This window comes from Tachysurus fulvidraco, chromosome 4 (assembly GCF_022655615.1).
Source record: "Tachysurus fulvidraco isolate hzauxx_2018 chromosome 4, HZAU_PFXX_2.0, whole genome shotgun sequence".
Classification (NCBI taxonomy): domain Eukaryota; kingdom Metazoa; phylum Chordata; class Actinopteri; order Siluriformes; family Bagridae; genus Tachysurus; species Tachysurus fulvidraco.
The window spans coordinates 14,247,297-14,266,510 of record NC_062521.1 but is presented as its reverse complement, the minus strand read 5'-3'; the positions used below and the strand labels follow the sequence as shown (position 1 = coordinate 14,266,510).

Here is a 19,214-nt window from a genome sequence, read left to right as displayed (position 1 = left end):
AATGTCTTGAATCTTTATTATTTTTATTATTGTTTATGATGATTTGATATCTCTTAAATTATCAACAATGGACTGCATATAATACCGATAGAAAAAAAACACTTAGGTTTGTATGAAATGTTAAATGATGCTGATTTGTCTTCACATTTCACTCAAATATATAGAATTGCTTGAACTTTATTATACAGTCTTTTGGATTTTATAGGTGCAAATTTACCTGTGATCAAATGGTGTCCTTTCACCTGGCAAGAATATTGTATTAATTTGTGTATTATCAGTATTATAGTCATTTATGTCTCAGGCAACTGAGAATTTAAAGCGTGTAGTGTGAATGTACTCCTCTCCTGGTCTTAGCAGAGATTCAGGAAACTGGGGCTAAAGGGCAAAGAGTAGAGAATAGAACAATTAATTTGAGTTTTGATGTCTTTTGCGGTCTCTGGCATAAGATGATTCTGTTCAGACACATCATAATGACATGGAGCAGCAAGTCATAAGTTTGGACAATCTTACGGCATCGGTGCATAATTTTAACACCATCTTGCATTTCATCACCTGATTAACAGCATCTGGCCAGTTTTGTGTCTCCAGACAAAAAGCGCTGTGCTTTGGGTATGACGTGCCTCCTTTCCCTCCGACTGTCCCATCCAGGAAGTTGGAAGTATAGAACTGAACCCCAGGCTGGGTGGTGCTCACCTCCAGAACACGCCCTGTCCCAGGATGCACCACTCTGAAGCGAGAGACACTGAAGTTCGTTAGATGGTACACAGTAATGGCAGTTCTGGTAAAGATCAATAAGGACCCAGTATTCTCAGTAAACATAAGAATAATTTAACCTTGCACACTTTCTCTCTTGTTTTGATTGTCCCGGAAGCCAAAGGCAGAAATTGTGATCAAACCCTGGGTCAGGCAGTTCTTTGAGTCGAAACCCAAGAAGAACCGGTTTGCGGAGGTCAAAGAGTGAATTTTCTACAGGTCTAATTTCTCCTGTGAAGAGACATGCGTAATGAATTCACTAATCTCACTGAAGAGATGTGTTGCAAAATGATTTATTTATATATTTTGTCATGTTAAATAAAAAAAGTAAACATAAACCATACTGTACCAGGTAACTGATATCTGAATGTAACGGATATAATGGTAAAGTAATGTAAAGCTAACGAATCAAGCCAATAGTCTGAATCATTCTGAAGAGGCCATGCACTCAAGCATCGCTAAGGCTGATTATATTTTAACACATTTCTTATAAATATGTTCAGTTGTCTTAGCAAACATCGTGCTTTAGTATTGCTTACAAGTACTATTGTGTAAAAGTCATAGTGGGAGTAACAGAAAGAAGTTTTGATTAAAGATAACAGTAAATAATGAGCTACCTGTCGGAATCATGTTGTCATCTACAGGCAGGTATGTCTCTGCTGAGATGCTTACTTCATGGTCATAAATGTCTGGTGTACCCTGAGAAGAAAAGGAGCAGCAACATTTCTTGTATTCACAGATATTCTTGTAAATACACTGATATTCTCCCACTTCAGCCAAAACACTCAAAAAAAAAAAGGGAACCTGAATGGAACCATTTCTTATAGTGTGTAGTGATTCTGTATTTTTATTATTTTTTTGGTACTCTTATTATTTACCTTTTACCTTTGAAATGTGTGTAGAGTATACATTGTACATAGCAAAGTCTTATAAAATGTAATTATGGTCCAATTCTGTACACTCTATCCATGGACTCTGGTGAAAGATGCAGATGAGATATATAATGGATTAAGGGTAATTACCCCAGAAACAAGAAAAGGTACAGTTTAGACACTACAACTTTAGAAAGCAAATTTGCTGAAATAGAGGTAAACATCAGAAAAAGGATTACAGCCAACTATTTATGGAATGCATCATTTTTCATGTATGTTTCATTAATTAATATTTTCAAATTAAGTAATGTCAATATTGTTGTTTTTGGACACATTTATTACCGTAAATGTCTTGACTCACCTGTCCAGCAAGGTTGAAATAAGAGTGATTAGTCAGATTGATTGGCGTAGTTTGGTCAGTTTGGGCACAGTAATATACACTTAGTGTGTTTTCCTCCAGTGTGTAGGTGACAGAAACCTTCAGGTTGCCAGGATATCCCTCATCACCATCAGGACTTGTGTGGCTCAGTCTCACTCCATTAGGCACAGTCTCACTGCTCCACACAGCCTGAACATTACAGTCAAATTGACAAACGAAACACACACGAGGGGATTCTAAATAAGGCCAGCACACAGTTTCATACAAGAATGTATTTATTTATTTAGTGTGTCATATTTTAAATATAACCTGGGTTAAATTACTTACCTTATCAAAGCCCCTGATGCCACCATGCAAGGAATTGGGTCCGTTATTGATAGCCAGCTTATACACTTTTCCTTCAATTGCAAACTGACCCTTAGCAATACGGTTAGCAACTCGCCCAATCGCAGCTCCAAAGTAGCGGGGATTAGTGAGATAACCTTTAAAGGTAAAAAATACAAAATCTTTATTATTTCATTATGCAGTCTAATTTTACAGAAAGTTTAAACGTAACGTACGTCATTAATAATCCAGGAAATTATACCTCACTTAAAACTTATAACCTGTTTACTGAAGTATTTTAAATGTTATATTGTTGAGTAAATGACTCAGGGGGAAAAGCAGCCGAAACTCGTATAACAATATCTATGTATTGTGGAGCCTTTTGTTTGAATTTTGCCGATAATGTTAACAAAAACCTTGTTATTTGTAGGCGGCACAAATTACATTTCCAGCATTTAGCACACACCCTTTATCCATATCCATTTTATACATCTGAGCCATTGAGGGTTAAGGGCCTTACTCAGGGGCCCAGCAGTGGCAGCTTGGTGGATGTGGGATTCGAACCCACAACCTTCCAGTGCAGTGCTGGGGCTTGAACCCTGATCAGATCACTGATCAGAGGATTGGACGATAATGTGATTATACATACAATATATTCCATCTGATTAATATTAAAAATCACCCTTAGTGAACTTACTTCCTAGCTCATCAAAGCCTAACACAATATCCGCACTGTGTCCATTCCGATCAGGTGTTTTGATGGCGGTTATCACACAGCCTAAAGACATGATCTCTACACTGACGCGCTCGGATCGCAGTGTCCATTTTTCAACAGATAGCTGGCCGGATTCTAAAGTTATCACATCTTTCTTCACCTCAGACATCTCGGCATAAATCTGCAAACACAAACAAACTGCTTTTGAACTTTTCTGAACTCGCCGACAAGGAAATTCAAAATCTGAACCAGCTCGGGATGTGCCGAATCGTTGAACCGACTCTTTTAAGTGAACGCTTCGAGACGTTTGGCATTTCTGAATGTTTTTTTTTCTGTGATGTTCTCATTGAAAATTGATCAGCATTCGATTTTCACGATTCTCACTCTTTCACGAGCGGCAGAAAGTGCCACTAAATTATTAATGGAGCAGTGAGTAAAGGAGCAATCAGTGCAAATATACTGCAATTTGCATGTATTTAATAAATGTAAAATACTTCTACATGCACTTATATTATTTAATACATTTGTTGCTAATATTAACAATGAGATTGACAATTAAAATATAAACGGTCGTTGGGATCAAAATCCTAAAATTTAGGCTACTTTGCTGATCAAATTCCAATAATCTGGTTGGGAACCGAAAGAGTCGACTCTTATCGGGGTGAAAAGACAGACTGACGTTGAACACGTGACAAAGTCACGTCACCATAACGCGACACTGTCCGTATTCTGATGTATCTTTATTCAGTTTGTGCGCAAATGCGCCTCCTTACTGACAAATAAATTCAAGAATGATTTCATTCTAAATAATTATCTAGAGGTAAAAGCTCAGACCCGTTCAAAAACTGTTGTATTTAATTGTAGTATATCTTTAGATCTAGGGCTTAAGTGAGCTTGAAGCAAAAAATAAAGAGTCTCATTTATTAACATTTCCCTCGTTTAGCAGACGCCCTTAACCAGAGTGACTTAACTTTTTTTTTATTTAATTTTTATACTGTGGGTTATAATTTTTAACTGAGGGTTAAGGGCCTTGCTCAGGGGCCCAACAGTGGCAGCTTGGAGGACGTGGGATTCGAACTCACAAAATTCCAGTGCAGTGCTGGGGCTTGAACCTTCTGATCAACAACCCAGAGCCTTAATTTATCAGTGGTACACACCGCATTTTGCATTAACTAGTGATGTGTCGAGAGCAAGTCGACTTTTCATCCGATTTTTTTTTAGGTAAACACTGCGAGCAGACTCACATTTCTACAGAAATCAGTCAAAAATCAGACTTTATTGAAAATGCAACAGTCCCAACGTCTGCATATCACGCATCCCATGTATGTAAACAGCTTTGAAAGACTACCTCGACAACTCACAATTCATTCATTTTCTTTTTCATTTATTTATTTTTTGATCATAATTGTAGCAAGCACATTGTTAAAGCTTTAAAATACTTAATTGTCATCTTTTACACTTTTACATTGCCAATATAAATTATGTTGCATTATATTTAATGGAGCATACACAATTTTTCCACATTCGAATTTTTTTTTTTGCAAATGCAAACACCCTATGAGGACACTTACAGTAGTCCATGGTCATTTTTAGGAGGATTGTTCTTAAACCTTGCTAACTCTGATAACTACTAGGGTTGCAAAGGGGCGGAAAGTTTCCGGTAAATTTCCAGAATCTTTCCACGGGAACTTAATCTGGGGAATTTTGGAAATATATCGAAATTGGAAACTTTACGGGAATTTATGGAAATTTACGAGAATTTATGGCAATTTACAGGAATTTATATAAACTATATCATATACAAACACAAATAAACATTTTGTTTGGTCATAAGCAGACATGCATGCAAGGTAATACAAATTTTAAAAAGTGATTTAATTGTAAGTAGAACTTTAATTGATTCTTTCATTGAGTAACACAAAAGCATAATAAACATTATTATGATTGTAATAAGCATCATAAACTTAATAATTGTAATAAACATATTTCCCTATGATTGCTGTAAAAATTAAAGCATCCCCGACCCTTGAACTTCTAAAAAAGTCCCAATCAAAATGTAAAATGAAGCATTTTTTCTCAAGCTTATTAGGTCTCTGCTTCTGTGGTAGTCTAGGCCTGGGAAATGGAGGTTAATCTGATTTTTTTTTTTTTCTTCAGGGGGGAGTGAGTGTGGGGGGGGAGGGTCATCAAATTATCTATGCATGTGGTAACACTCCTAATTTACTGCTTATTAAGAGTTATTAACTTTAGGTATTGGGTACCATTAAGAATGTAGAATAAGGTAATGCAGAATAAGGCATTAATATGTGCTTAATAAGTACTAATAAATTTTAGTTATACTAATAAATGTGCATGTTATGGAAGAATGCAAGTACATGCAGGGGGTTTGGCCTTAATGGCCCTCCAGTAAGCAGTGTGCTGTGTGCAAGTGGCCGAGGAATGCAGGGTACAAATTCAACTTAAATTGCATTAAATCTTGTTGTTTTAAACAAAATTATGCTACAAGATTTTTTTTAACTACATTTAAGTTCCTTGTTATAGGCAACTCTGCATTTTTTTTAAATTCCCAGTTTATTCCCATATATTCCCGTTAATTCCCATGGAAAGTTTCCAGCCTTGAAAATTCTCAGAATTTTGCAACCCTAATAACTACTCGGTACAATAGTGTTAAACAGAAAATACATCACCCTCTCCATTTGTCTCACTTCCTCCTACTCTCTCTCTCTCTCTCTCTCTCTCTCTCTCTCTCTCTCTCTCTCTCTCTCTCTCTCTCTCTCTCTCTCTCTCTCTCTCTCTCTCGCCAGTTGAGTTTGTGTGGAATGATTAGGTCATTTGAGTTCTGCATGTATTTGCTTGCACCACATGCAAAGCAGTTCACTTCACATACTCTGCTCTGTGCTATTGCCTTGGGAAGGAGAAATGTAGATTTTCTTTAGACTGTCCTAACCTATATGGAAATGTGTTTGCCATCCCACAGGTAAAATGGAAAATAGTGAAATAATTTGTCTAGTAAAAGCTTTTGTTGTTGTCGTTGTTTTTTTTTTTGTTTTGTTTTTTTAAAATTCAGGTGCAGGATAACACAGGATTTCTCTGAGACATGTGAAGCCACCCAAATGGCAGTTTTCAAACTGCCACCCATGTTATTTTACACAGCAGTGTAACTCTCTGTATATGCTGTCCCTCCCACACAGAGAGCACAAACAATTTTTATTCCTTGGTCCCTAAGCATGGATGGCTTAACAATAGGGTTAGCTCTTTTCAGAATATGCAATAATTAAAAAAAAAAAATTTATTGTATCTACAAATAATTGCTTAAAGATGGCACCTTTAAGAAAAAAATGTGTTAACACCTTACAGGATCCTGGGATCAGGATAAAGTGATTACTGAGTATTTAGGAATGTATAAAAGGTCCGACTAGGCACAGATACTGTAGAAAGAAGTCATACAACACCAGAATGAATGTAGATAAATTGCAGCCCACAAACGAGACATCATTACCACAAGAAGGTCAACGGTTCGACTTTAGTGATATCAGTAAATGTATTTGTTGAGATGTATCTGCTGAGATTTTATGTAAGAAATATTTTATATTCTACTTAGAGATTGCAATAGACAGCATTTTTCAGTATTTCCATCTTAATATAGGTTGGGACAGCGTAATGGAAAATCTATCTCCTGCCTTTCCAAGTTGGCAGGGAAGAGCAGAGTATGTGATTTATTTTACAAGTGAGATGCTTTGCATGTGGCACAAGAAAAAATATGCACAATTCAAATGAGCTAAGCGTGACATGAAAAATTCAGCTGACTAGAGAGAGAGAGAGAGAGAGAGAGAGAGAGAGAGAGAGAGAGAGAGAGAGAGAGAGAGAGAAAGAGAGAATCAGTTGTTGTACAGGGTTTATGATGATAAATGATCATAAATGATCATTCAGATGCAGATAACTGTTGCTCAACATAATTGTTTACTGGAAAGTAATAAATGGGACCGATTTAATCTTGTCACAAATTTTGAACTGTTGTGTAAATAATCAACAATGAATAAATTCAATATTATTAGCATTACTGATCATGTATTTGTCTTTTTATGTGCCTAATATGCATTAGTATATACTGTATCATACACAAGAGAAGACCCGGATTGCTGTGTCCCTAAGGATCTTTTTTTTAGCTGTTTTGTAACCTATTTTCAGGCTCTCTGTGTAACAACCTGGAGAGTTGCAATTAACCAAAAACATACAGAGAACAGTTAGAAGGTTGATAATATTGAATGGTCAGTATAAATGCTTTGGTCACAATGTCTTTCAGTCATTCCTGTATATCCCATTTATCAGAAGTACATATATTTTAGGAAGGTATATGATATTTTTAAAGGTTATGTTGACTATCTGACATTTCCTCATTACAACAGCACTGATGTGAAACACTTCTTTTGATTTTTGTATTTATTTTACTAGCTCATATAATTATAGACAGTATATGAGGAATTCAGGTAACCTAGGACAATATTTTCCTGATTCTGCTTTCTGGAATTGCCTGATCCTTACCTATGTCCTTATATCCTACTTTTTAGTGTTTATTATGGTTTAACTTGATCACGTCATGTCTCATCTGATGTTAATATTTGAAATTATATGTTTTTGCGGTGGTTAAACTAGTTTTACTAAACTAGTGAGTTTGTGGCTTGAGAAAAACTGACTTAATTTGTTTGGCATGTTTTTCATGATGCAACTTGCAACAGCTAAAATTAGACTTAAGCCATAACCATGTCTCTGTGTCAAGATTACAGAGAAGGTAGGCTGTATTTCTACTCTTTCCTGTTATAAAGCATCCTGCAAAACCAATTGAGAAATGTAAGCTTTACTGAGAATTCCGAGGACCTTCATGTAACCTTCTAAGTATATTTGCATTACTTCAGCCATTTATAATGTGCATGCAGTGTAGGTTTTAAAATCCTAAAGTATAAATCAAATATAAATCAAATTATCAATAAATCAAAGTCAAAATAATCACCTATTATTGCTAGTAGACAATTTATATATTTGGTGCTTCCTAGGTGCTTTAAATGAGTTGCACTTGTCAGTAGCATCACACCATGATCATGGCATGCTACACACCAACCAATTTTTAGAATAGACTTCATAAAAAAATCACCGATCATCAATAAATAATAGGCATTATTGTAGAACATACAGTATTTTCACTGGTCGGTGCTGTTTTTGTCTATTGTCTTTTGTGTATTTTGTCCTGCACTGTTTGCACCAGGTCACACAGATACACTTTATGTGGCTAGGACTACTTACTAAGTCCTTAGCCCTGTCTTTGTTTTATGTAGCACCATGGTCCTGGAGAAATGTTGTCTCATTTTACTGTGTACGGCGTCAGTTATATATGGTTGAAATGACAATAAAAGCTTCTTAACTTGACTTGACTTGACTTGACTTGTCTTGACTTGCAGGATGTACTGTATAGTGTCAGAGGTTTTTTAAATTGTTGCTGTGCATGTTGGGGAATAAATACAAAATTAGTTGACATCCCATAGTTGATGTCAGGGTATACAATCAAACATTTGTACAGGTGTATAAGCTCAGAAGTTGAGGTTACAATGAGAAAAAACTGGTTTTGTTCATTCAAGAGTGTATAGTGTATAGTGTATGATTTCAGAGTTTTGCACATTCTATAACTGTAACTATTAATTTTTTTCATATATCAATGTGAAGAATTTGAACAAGGCCTATTTAGTTTATGGCACGTGTTTTTAAAGTCTCTTGGGAATGGGACTCGAACAGCAGGTCAACGGATGGCGGTTAATGGCAGAGAAATAACCAATGAAATCTATCTTTTACAGGCCACCCGTCCCCCTGTCCACGCCCCTCATTGCGATTCGCTGTACGTATCGTTGGGGCGTGGCTAAGCAAGATCAAGTTCAAAGAGGGAAACGAGCTCTTGAACGTCACGCTGGATATTTTAACCGAACAAGATGGCGGATCACAGTGGACGGAGAAATCAGGATTTCTTGGAGACAAATCATATAAATAACAGTTTTGACGAAGGTAACACGAGAACTGAAAAATCAGAGAGTGAAGTTTAGTATTTTATTTTGAACGTATTGACATTATTATGAGAGTTTTGGTGTGAGAATCGGAGGTTTGTGAGAGTAAAGTTAGTTCTTGAGAAAGTTTTTAGCAGGTTAACTTGTGTAGTCAGCTTTAACGTTAACAAACCGCTCGCTCTGCTTTGACGCACATACAGCGGAAGGATTTTGTGCCTTATGTCTCATTTTTAGGAATATAAAATAAATATAAAACTTATGGAGGAACTTTAACGGCTTCTTAACCGACTCACTAACGGTTTTTGTGAGTACTTTTGAAACCCCAGTAACGTCTGACAAGTGTTGTCAGTTACTTAAAAAACTTTAAGCGTACTCTCAAGCCTTAATTAAACACGTCGGTTTATGTAAAAAATACATGTAAACGTTTTTACTTTGTGGTGTCTGTTAAGAGTTAAGATTAGTTTCGTAACGGTCCGAAAATAACAACAAAACTGACACTTCAGTTTAAACCGTGTGGCTGCGCGCGCGCAATACATTGGCACATTTAGATTAAGATTTCGTCTAAACTGTCCTCTGCTTTAATTAGATTCAAATACTAGTATATTTCAGAAACCTTTATAATTAAGTAGTGGAAGTTATTATATATTTACCTTCGTTGTAGCAGTGCTTGTTGACGCAGCTCGGGGTATTGTGCTTAGTTGTCTTGTCCTTGGCTTTGCACTGACACTTTAACACAGACAAACAGATAGAGATAGTGTTTGCTTGTTTTTGTGTCCTCCGACAGAAAGTAGCATGTAATGTTATGGCCACATTTAAAGCGCAGGGTTTAATGTGAGGCTCCGGGAATAGAAAGTGGAGCAGCAACACCATAAACCTGACAAGAATTCGATAGTAACCTCTGCCTCAACATGGGGTTTGATTATACATTTCTGTTTTAAGTGATGGACAAAACAAATGACCGAAACTGATGTGAATTTGAATACTTTAACCAAACACAGGGCGTGCTGGACCGGTGGACCATGTACTGGTAGAAAGGTTTCAAAATTACTTAAACTAATACTACATTGTAGATATTTTCAAGAACACAACACACAAGTTATTTGAAAACCTACGTTGGTGTCTTTTAGCTTTGATTTGGCAACTTTTAGATTTGACATCTGGTTACGACCAAGCAGGATTGTGCCAAGACGTGATCATGAGCAAAGTTCAAGGCTGATTTGATTCTGAAGTCTGAAATTCTGCATCATTGTGTACAAACAACCAGCAAGTGGAAGAATGGATTTATCTTTATCTGTTTTGTGGGAATGAAGGGAGCTTGAAAAAGATCTGTATTATGTGCAGTATATCATCATAAATAACTTAATATAATCACTGACCCCGTTATTCGGAACACATGTACACCCACACTGTCACGTAGCAGCGGTGCAACACGTAACATCATGTAGCTACAGACCAGTAGCTTTAGGTAATGTTCATATCAACCGTCAGAATGGGAGGGAAAATTAGATTTCACTGATTTAACACTGAAAGAATCACCCCCAAATGGCATGCAGATAAATCTTTATATTTCATATGTAGTATTCAGTCTCATACAATATTTATTTTGAACTAACTTTAAGTATAGAACTTTTTAAGGGAATGAACCTTGCACGTGCAACAGTGGGTTATGCTTTATATCAGCATAGCAGTGATTAGGCTGTAGACACTTTATTGGTATAGTCTGTATATACAATTTAATCGTCTCAAAGCAGCTCAAAGAAACAGAGTAAATATTAAAATTTAAATTACTATTTTTATCCAGCATGCATCCCTAATGAGCAAGCCTGAGGTGACAATGGCAAGGAAAAACTACCTGGGATGATATGAGGAAGAAATCTTGAAAGGAACCAGGTTAAGAAGGGAACCATATGTGTGACTCTGGGCAGTAATTAATATAAATATAAATAATGTCCTTTCTACAATGGTTTATAGTCAACCAAGAGCTCCTAAGGAATTAATAGGTAAGCGTCATTTCTGAGTTTATTATAGACTTAATAAATAGTTCCTTCCTGCTGTTTTCTCGATGGAAATGGAGTCCAAAGAAAAGTCCTGCTCAATTATTTAGACATACCCATTTAATGTCCATCCGATGATATTAGCTTCCTAATTTCCTTTGCAGCTTTCTCTGAGCTGTCATATTTTAAGATTTTGATGCAGAATAGATGCTGCTACTGCAGTAGGTTTCAGTGGTTTGCTAGAATTTGAATTTTATGTGGTGACTCCAGAGCAGTTATACTAAATATTAGCAGTCTTGGACTTAAGATAGTGGACCAGAGATAACTGTTGCATAACATCTCTCAGAATACAAACTAGCAAAGCAACCACCAGAGTCATCTGTGTTGTACAAATGCATTTCATCCTGAAGCTATGAATTTTTTTGACTATGACATTAAACCTTGTTTAAAAATGGTCAGCAAGATCTCTTACTCTTTTTTTTTCTTTTTCTTTTTTCTTTTACTAAATCCAGCATAAACCAACAAATTAGCAGCAGAATTGCTAAACGGTATTCTTCCTTCTCGAAGGAAAGAAATGTGTAACATGATGGATTATAAGAGATTATATATAGATTGAGATGTGATTGATTGAAATGAAATAGGATGAACAAAATATGATTGAGGTTTCTAAACAATTGTATTAAGTTAAACGCACCAATTGTCCCTATATGTCACCATATATTTTAAGTTGGTTGTATTCTTTGGATGAGCAAGTACTCTGTTTGAAAGTATCTTGCTCTTGTAAACCAGGTCATGATGTCCAGCAGTTTAATAAACGAAGGCAGGAATATGGGCTGTTGAAATAGCTCTTTTTAAAAGGCTATAGAGCACTGGCTTAATTGAATATGAACATAAATGTTATCCCTTTTAGTCTACTGTCCTAACTTCTTCAGCCCTCAGCAGATGCTTTTAATCCCCTGGAAGCCAGAGAAGGACTGCATAGTTATTAATATGCACTTGGTCTCATGTGAATTTGTCTATAAATAAACTCTTATTGTTGCATGTATGGCTCTCTTACTTTGTTACAATTCCAGTATTTGGTTCAGATGAGACTTTATATTATTATTGTTATGCTAGCTGTGTAAACCTATACAGTGGGGAATAACGTTGTGTACAGGACTGGTGCAGTTCTGAGACCATGTGCAAGGCTACAGCTTCAGTGTAAAAAAAAAGTTTAGACTGTTAACCCACAACACTGTTTTTATTTATATATTTTATGTTGTTTACACAGATGTGACCGGTGTAGAGGAGGTGCCACTGTCCCATGCTTCTCACGATTCAAGCAGCATGGACAGAGTTTCTACATGCAAGGTGGAGGAAGATCTCAGACCCGAGGAGGAAGAGCTAGTCACAGAAGGAGCTCGGCCTATACAGATAGTTGTTGCAAATGAGGACGACCATAAATTTGAATTAGATGCTGGAGCATTGGAAAAGATCCTAATGCAAGATCATATCAAAGACCTCAACGTGGTTGTGCTATCTGTGGCTGGTGCTTTTCGCAAGGGCAAATCCTTCCTGCTAGACTTCATGCTTCGCTATATGCACACTCAGGTTTGCTATATGCTTATGCCCCTAAAATCATCCGCATACTGTCAGTAAGTATGGCCCTTATCTTCACTGACATGTCTTGACTGTTTTCCTGAAGTGCCAAACCAGCCTGGCCTGTTGTTATTCTTCTGTATAAAAAGGCAGTTATAGGCATGTAGGTCTCTTGTTTTTGTTGGATTCTGTAGTCATCTGAGTCATGGATGGGAGGAGATGATGAGCCTCTAACAGGTTTCTCCTGGCGGGGTGGTTGTGAGAGAGAGACAACAGGAATTCAAGCCTGGAGTGAAGTATTTGTGGTGGATAAGGCTGATGGTAGTAAGGTAAGGTGTTCCTCAGTTACTCATCGTCAACTTGTGTTGCAATTCGTTTGTCCTCAATTAGTGTCTAATCAAAACTTCTCACACTTCAGGTTGCCGTCCTGCTGGTTGACACTCAGGGAGCTTTTGACAGTCAGTCCACTATTAAAGACTGTGCTACAGTTTTTGCCCTCAGCACTATGACCAGCTCCATACAGGTGTGTTTATGATGGACAAGAGAAGAGCACATTTACCTTATGTACTCAGGCATGTTTGCCTGTCCATAAGTCTACTGGGTGTGTTTGCTGAAATGTCAGCAATGGTTTCTCCTTTTGTTTGCCCTAGGTTTATAATCTTACCCAGAATATTCAAGAAGATGACCTGCAGCATCTTCAGGTATGTGATATGTATGAGTGTGTGATCCTGGAAAAACCCTTTTTTGTCAAAACACCTGAACATTGACATGCAGTATATAAATGAATTGAATATTCTAGTACTCGTGTCTCAACTAGAATGAAATTATAGCATTATAAATGTATTTGTATAATTATACATTTTGGGGTTAACCTCAAACTTGAACATGGAGAAAATTATACATTCTTACCCTGAAAGACACCCTGTCTGTCTGCTTTTTTCACCACCTAGCTTATTATAAGAAATACGTTCTGGATAGTTACATGCCATAGGAAATGTGCACACAGCTAGGTTTTGGTCATCTTCATATGCTGTAGCAGTAGAATTGGTAAGAAGACAAACCCAGTGCAGAAGTAAATAATATTATATATTTTATATATGCAATTGAGTACATGCCATATGAAGTGACTTTTAATAAGAATTTGGGTGGCACAGTGAAACACTAAGCCCACATTCCATAAATGCTGCTTGATGGCTTGGTTACTCTAAATTGCACTTGGATGTAAATGTGTGCATGCTCGATGATCCAGGGTGTACCATCCAGGGTGTACACCTAACATACCTAGCATTTTCAGATTCTAACTAATAGAAATATCTAGTGGTGAATATAAGTGCAGATATGGATCATGCTGACTGCTGTGTGACTGTAAAGTGTCTATTCCCTACTTTCAGAGCACTTAAGCCTCTCTCAAACGCTACTTCTTCATACAGTAGTGATATTATTTTGTGGTCTTGTAATCAAAAACTGTTGCTAGGGGTTCAGTTTTTCTTTCCCCTCATTGCAAGATGTTCCACAACTAATTCAAAAACTGGTTAAATCCTCGGGTGATTTGAATTTGTATTTTTTGAATTTTATTTGTCACATATGCATACACAGTATGACATGTAGTGAAATGTGTTTTACAAATGTTCCTTACTGAAGTAAGTAGAAGTATAAGGAAAAATAGTAAGACGGGTAGAAGCACAGATGGTATGGAATGTGGATGGGTATTTATGTATTTATTTACATATGTGTTTGTGTGTATGTATGTATGTAAAGTGTAAAATGTAAAGTGACTAGTGTGAGGAAGTTAAGCGTGCGATGTGTAGTGTGCAAATGCAAAATCTTAGACATTTGTAGCAATTGATGATTATTATTATGGTTTTGTTGACCATAGTCTTTTGAAATCTGTTATAACTATGTTATAATGTAAATTATATAGAAAAAAACAGCTTGAGTTGTGAAGCACTTGGGTCTCTCCAACTTTCTGCACTCTCTCTTACTGTTGTTTGGAACTAAATATTTGATTAATCTTTATTCCTGGATGTCTGAGCATGTTGACTACAGTACTGTTATTATCATACCAGTGTTAGTAAGCAAGATCTGCATCCTGTTGTGTTAATGTGGATTTATTAAGTGGGAAGTTAAAACCAATGCACATTTATTTGTATCTGACATGATTAGCGTATTTGTATCTGACATGATTAACCTGCTGCTCATGTTGGTGCCTACCAGTTTATTTTATACATCCTCTTGTTTTTTGAAGCTTTTTACAGAATATGGTCGCTTGGCACTAGAGGAAGTCTATGAAAAGCCATTTCAGGTAATAAACACATTGGTTTGTACGTTGGGTAGGTAAATTAATGGATTTTTTATATCTACTCTGAGCTTATAAAAGTTATTTGACTTGAATGATTTTCGTTTCTCAGAAACTGCTGTTTCTAATCAGAGATTGGTGTTATCCCTATGAGCATGAGTATGGACTTGATGGAGGGAATCGTTTCTTGGAACGGCGACTACAGGTTTGTTGTGGAGAGCAAATAGGTTTTGTTTCTGCATTCAGAAGTTACACTATATGCAAGAAAGTGTTTGTGTTGATTGTTTAGGTGAAGCAGAACCAGCATGAAGAGCTACAGAACGTGAGGAAGCATATCCACTCATGTTTCTCAAGCATAGACTGTTTTCTGCTGCCTCATCCAGGATTGAAGGTTGCGACTAATCCCAACTTTGATGGGAGACTGAGAGGTTGTAATATTCTTCCATACAAAAAAAATGCACAGATACCCAAAAATGGTGTTTTAATCTTGCAGTTGTTGTTTTTTTTTTGTTTGTTTGTTTTTGTTTGTTTTTTTTTGCAGATATTGACAGTGATTTTAAGAAAGAGCTACAGAAGCTGGTGCCTTTACTACTTGCCCCAGAGAACCTGGTGGAGAAGGAGATTAATGGGGCCAAAGTGACTTGCAGAGACCTACTGGAGTATTTCAAGGTGAGGCTTAATTTTTTTAAACCTATAAATACAATTTGGATTGGTCTGCTTTTACAAACATGTAGTCTGGGCTTGACTACAGTCAAGTCTCTTGGCAACAATTTGCCACTTAAGAAGCTCCATAAGTTAATCATAATCCACTTTGAGTGTCACTAACGTAGAATCCTAAAGTGGTCTGAGTTGCCTTATTGTGTGGAAATGCATTTCCAGGCAAACATCTTATCTGCTCTGTGTTTGTATTTAGGCATACATCAAAATCTACCAAGGTGAGGAACTCCCTCATCCAAAGTCCATGTTGCAGGTATGCTACTAATATACAAAAGTTCAGCTGTAAGATGGGTCTTTTTCTCTCAAATAAAAAGTCATTGTGTTGTTTAAGATGAAGCCAGTAAATGCCAGATTCTTAAATAGATAAAATTCTCAATTAGTTATTGAGCATGAACATACTGAACAAAAGTTTTCTTGTTACCTTACCAAAACACAACATTATTTGCATTTTTGAGACAATATTTCTGACACGTTTCTGCTATATGGGTCACACCCCATTTAGGTAGATACAGTAGGAACTGGGTCTTATAAGACTGAAAATAACTGCCTGGGAGTGCTGCCATGATGGCTGCCATGTAGATATACTATACAAGAGGGACTGCTATAATATTATGTTATCTGACTGTTTTTAAAATCTTTTAACCTCTAGGCAACTGCTGAAGCCAACAACTTGACAGCTGTGGCTGGGGCTAAGGACACGTACAGCCGGACCATGGAGCAGGTACATTTTATTTTTCTCCTGTTTTTAATGTTTTTGAACTATGTAAATGGTAGAATTTAAGCCACAAGAACTCGGTCATTTTAAGGAATTTTATAAAATTAGTCCTAAGAAGGATAGGGATTTAATTTCTCTCTAAATATAGATGGGATGGGATGTGAAGAGGTCACCTAGATAACTCAGAATAGTGTGATGCTGTTACACTAAAATAGAAGATTTTAATGTGGCCTAGATAACTACACTAAAAGGTCCTTATCTGAGATCTGAGTGTCATCAAGAACACTTGAAATTTGGTTTTTCTGTTCCCTATATGTAGATATGTGGTGGAGACAAACCATATGTTGCACCAGTTGACCTCCAGCGCTATCATGACGAGGTGAAGCAAACTTCTATGCAGCAGTTCCGTGCCATTAAGAAAATGGGAGGAGTTGAGTTTAGCAAGCGGTACCAGGAACAGCTGGAATCTGAGCTTGATGAAGTGTATGCTAATTTCATCAAGCACAATGAAAGCAAGAACATTTTCTATGCCGCACGAACACCTGCAACGTTGTTTGCTGTCATGTTCGTCGCTTACATAGTCTCCACAGTAACAGGGTTCATTGGCATATCAGTGATCGCTGCCCTGGCCAGCCTTGTGATGGGTGTGTCCTTGATGTCACTGTGTGCATGGGCGTATGTGAGATATTCGGGTGAATATCGAGAAGTGGGTGTGGCTATCGACCTTACAGCAGAAGCCTTGTGGGAGCAGGTGGGTGGCGCACTATTCCTATTATTATTTATTAACTCTGGTATTTTAGAAACAAGACAGTGTCTGCAGTGTAGATCCCAAGTTTGTAGTCAAGACTGTAATTGGGTATATGGTAAATAGTACTTTGGTCATTTTGAATTTAAAAACTTTATAGTTCCTTTGTCAACATTTGTTTTACTATGAAGGAGTAATAAATACTCTTGATGGATGAGCAAGGTGTAGTTACATGGTGTACATTTAGATTTTCCAGCCAGTGATGTACTCGTATCATAATCTCCAAGTGTCCAGCTCTACTGTAGGTCAAGGAGTTCTGGTTTATTTTAGCATCACTGCATTGCAGCTGAAAGAATCTGCACTCTTTATGCCTGCTCTCAGTCTTAACTTTCCTTCCTGTATACAGCTTCCCCTTACTTTACCACCACATCCCATCATTCATCTACTGCCACTGATTTATTCTACTTGTGCAAAAAGTTCATTTTGGCTTCGTCGATCGGCAGGTGGGGTTCCTGCAAGTTTGAAAAACCCTGCAGCCACACCAGCCCTATGTAGATAGGGTTGTACACGCTGGACTAGTGACCAGATGTGGAATGATGGCCAATAATAATGTGCTATTAACCTTGCTCCTAATGTATTGTTCCAAATAGACTCAAGACAAATTAAGTCCATTTTTATACCTTCACCACTTGGCATTATGCTTTTGGGTTGTCCATGTGGTTGACCAAGATCCTTGTTAAAGCAGCAATGAGTTTCATGAATGAGTGGGTGAATATTTGTAGTATTTAAATGGAATTATCATCATAACCAGTATATTAACTGATTACATGTTGGAATTAATTCTTGCAGCATCAAGGTGAAATGTTTTTTCTTCAATAGCTTCCTTCTTGATACTTCCTTATGCTGCTAACCTATTAATGTACAGGAGCTCAAGGTTTTGATGATTGGTTTTTGCTTTTAGTACGTTTATAAACAATACCTTAATATGTGGTTAAATGTAGAAATTCAGCTTGTTATACTTCTTCTGTGCAAAGGTGCCAAAGTAAGGATGGCCAAACCCCTCCTGAAAGAGCTTTCCTCCTTCCATGATCTTTTTATGTCTACCATCTATTTTAATGTTGCTCATCTGAGATGACAATTACCTTCTTGTTTCTAATCCAGTTGTTGTGCACTCATAGTATTCTTGCCCTCTTTCTCTTGTTGTCTTTCTCTTTCATTCTCTTCAGGTGCTGAAGCCTTTGACTGAGCAATATATGGAGGAAAATATCCGCCAGTCTGTAGTTAACTCTATAAGAGCCAGTCTAACTGCTGAGCAAGTGACACAAACTACAAAGTTAAAAACTAACTGACCGCTATCTCCCCTCTCTCTCTTGTTCAGTGTGTACAGAATGTTTTTGCACAGTTTTATTGTGTACTCTTTTACCCTTAGGTTGAAAAATTAAAACCAAAGTTTACAACCCAGACTAGATATGATGTACACTTTTAGTGAGTGACTGAAGTTTCATCACTGTAACACAACATAAAACACATGCATACCTCTCTCTGTTTTTCTTGTCCTTTTTGTAGTCCTAAAAAATCAAACTAAAAAATATATCAACCAGTTTTATTTAATGCTTGGGTCCTTTTAGAATGATTCCTTCATTTTTGTGTTTAAATATACATTTGTCCCATTTGAATCTTGCTAACTACAGGAATGCTACAGCATTACAATGTCTGCTCGCTACAGAATCATTAAAAACCTACTCCTTCAGCAAATGTACTACCACAGAATTTAAAGCCATTCTGAACGGCCATCTACATTTGAAATTGTATCATAATACAAGCATGTACTTGAATGTATGATTTTTTTTTTTAATTGTATTTGTAGAAATTGAGTGAGGTCAGTTAGCTCATAATTCAGAAATTAGAGCTCATTCTATACTGTATTCAAAAACATCTGCTCACTGCCACGGTTCTCATCGCATCTTGCACAACCCTACACTGAAATTTGTTTGGATAACTTGGTTTGTCTGCCTTTTAAGGATGCATTGTAATTTATTTTTAAGTGATTAAAAATATTTAAATATCTTTCTCGTGGTT

General features: G+C 36.8%; 2 protein-coding genes across 3 annotated transcripts; one reads left to right on the top strand and one right to left on the bottom strand.

Annotated features, from left to right (window-relative positions):
* Positions 1 to 6: 6 nt before the first annotated feature.
* On the bottom strand, positions 7 to 9,869 carry galm (galactose mutarotase). Its single transcript, XM_027142155.2, has 8 exons — positions 9,741 to 9,869; positions 3,026 to 3,224; positions 2,332 to 2,486; positions 1,987 to 2,193; positions 1,371 to 1,452; positions 834 to 984; positions 553 to 727; positions 7 to 375 (listed from the first exon to the last, which is right to left on the bottom strand). Exons 2-8 carry the CDS (start codon positions 3,210 to 3,212, stop codon positions 298 to 300), a joined length of 1,035 nt encoding a protein of 344 aa, XP_026997956.2. The 5' UTR covers positions 3,213 to 3,224; positions 9,741 to 9,869; the 3' UTR covers positions 7 to 297.
* atl2 (atlastin GTPase 2) lies at positions 8,934 to 19,202 on the top strand. Of its 2 annotated transcripts, XM_027142150.2 has the most exons (13): positions 8,934 to 9,091; positions 12,355 to 12,674; positions 12,857 to 12,991; positions 13,081 to 13,185; positions 13,313 to 13,363; positions 14,908 to 14,964; positions 15,071 to 15,163; positions 15,248 to 15,386; positions 15,500 to 15,627; positions 15,872 to 15,928; positions 16,325 to 16,396; positions 16,710 to 17,141; positions 18,362 to 19,202. In XM_027142150.2, the coding sequence occupies exons 1-13, from the start codon at positions 9,019 to 9,021 to the stop codon at positions 18,482 to 18,484; spliced, it is 1,785 nt and encodes a 594-aa protein (XP_026997951.1). In that variant the 5' UTR covers positions 8,934 to 9,018; the 3' UTR covers positions 18,485 to 19,202. The 2 variants fall into 2 exon arrangements, with proteins under 2 accessions (XP_026997951.1, XP_026997952.1); XM_027142151.2 differs by lacking the exon at positions 8,934 to 9,091 and having other exon boundaries at positions 12,532 to 12,718.
* The last annotated feature ends 12 nt before the right edge of the window (positions 19,203 to 19,214 follow it).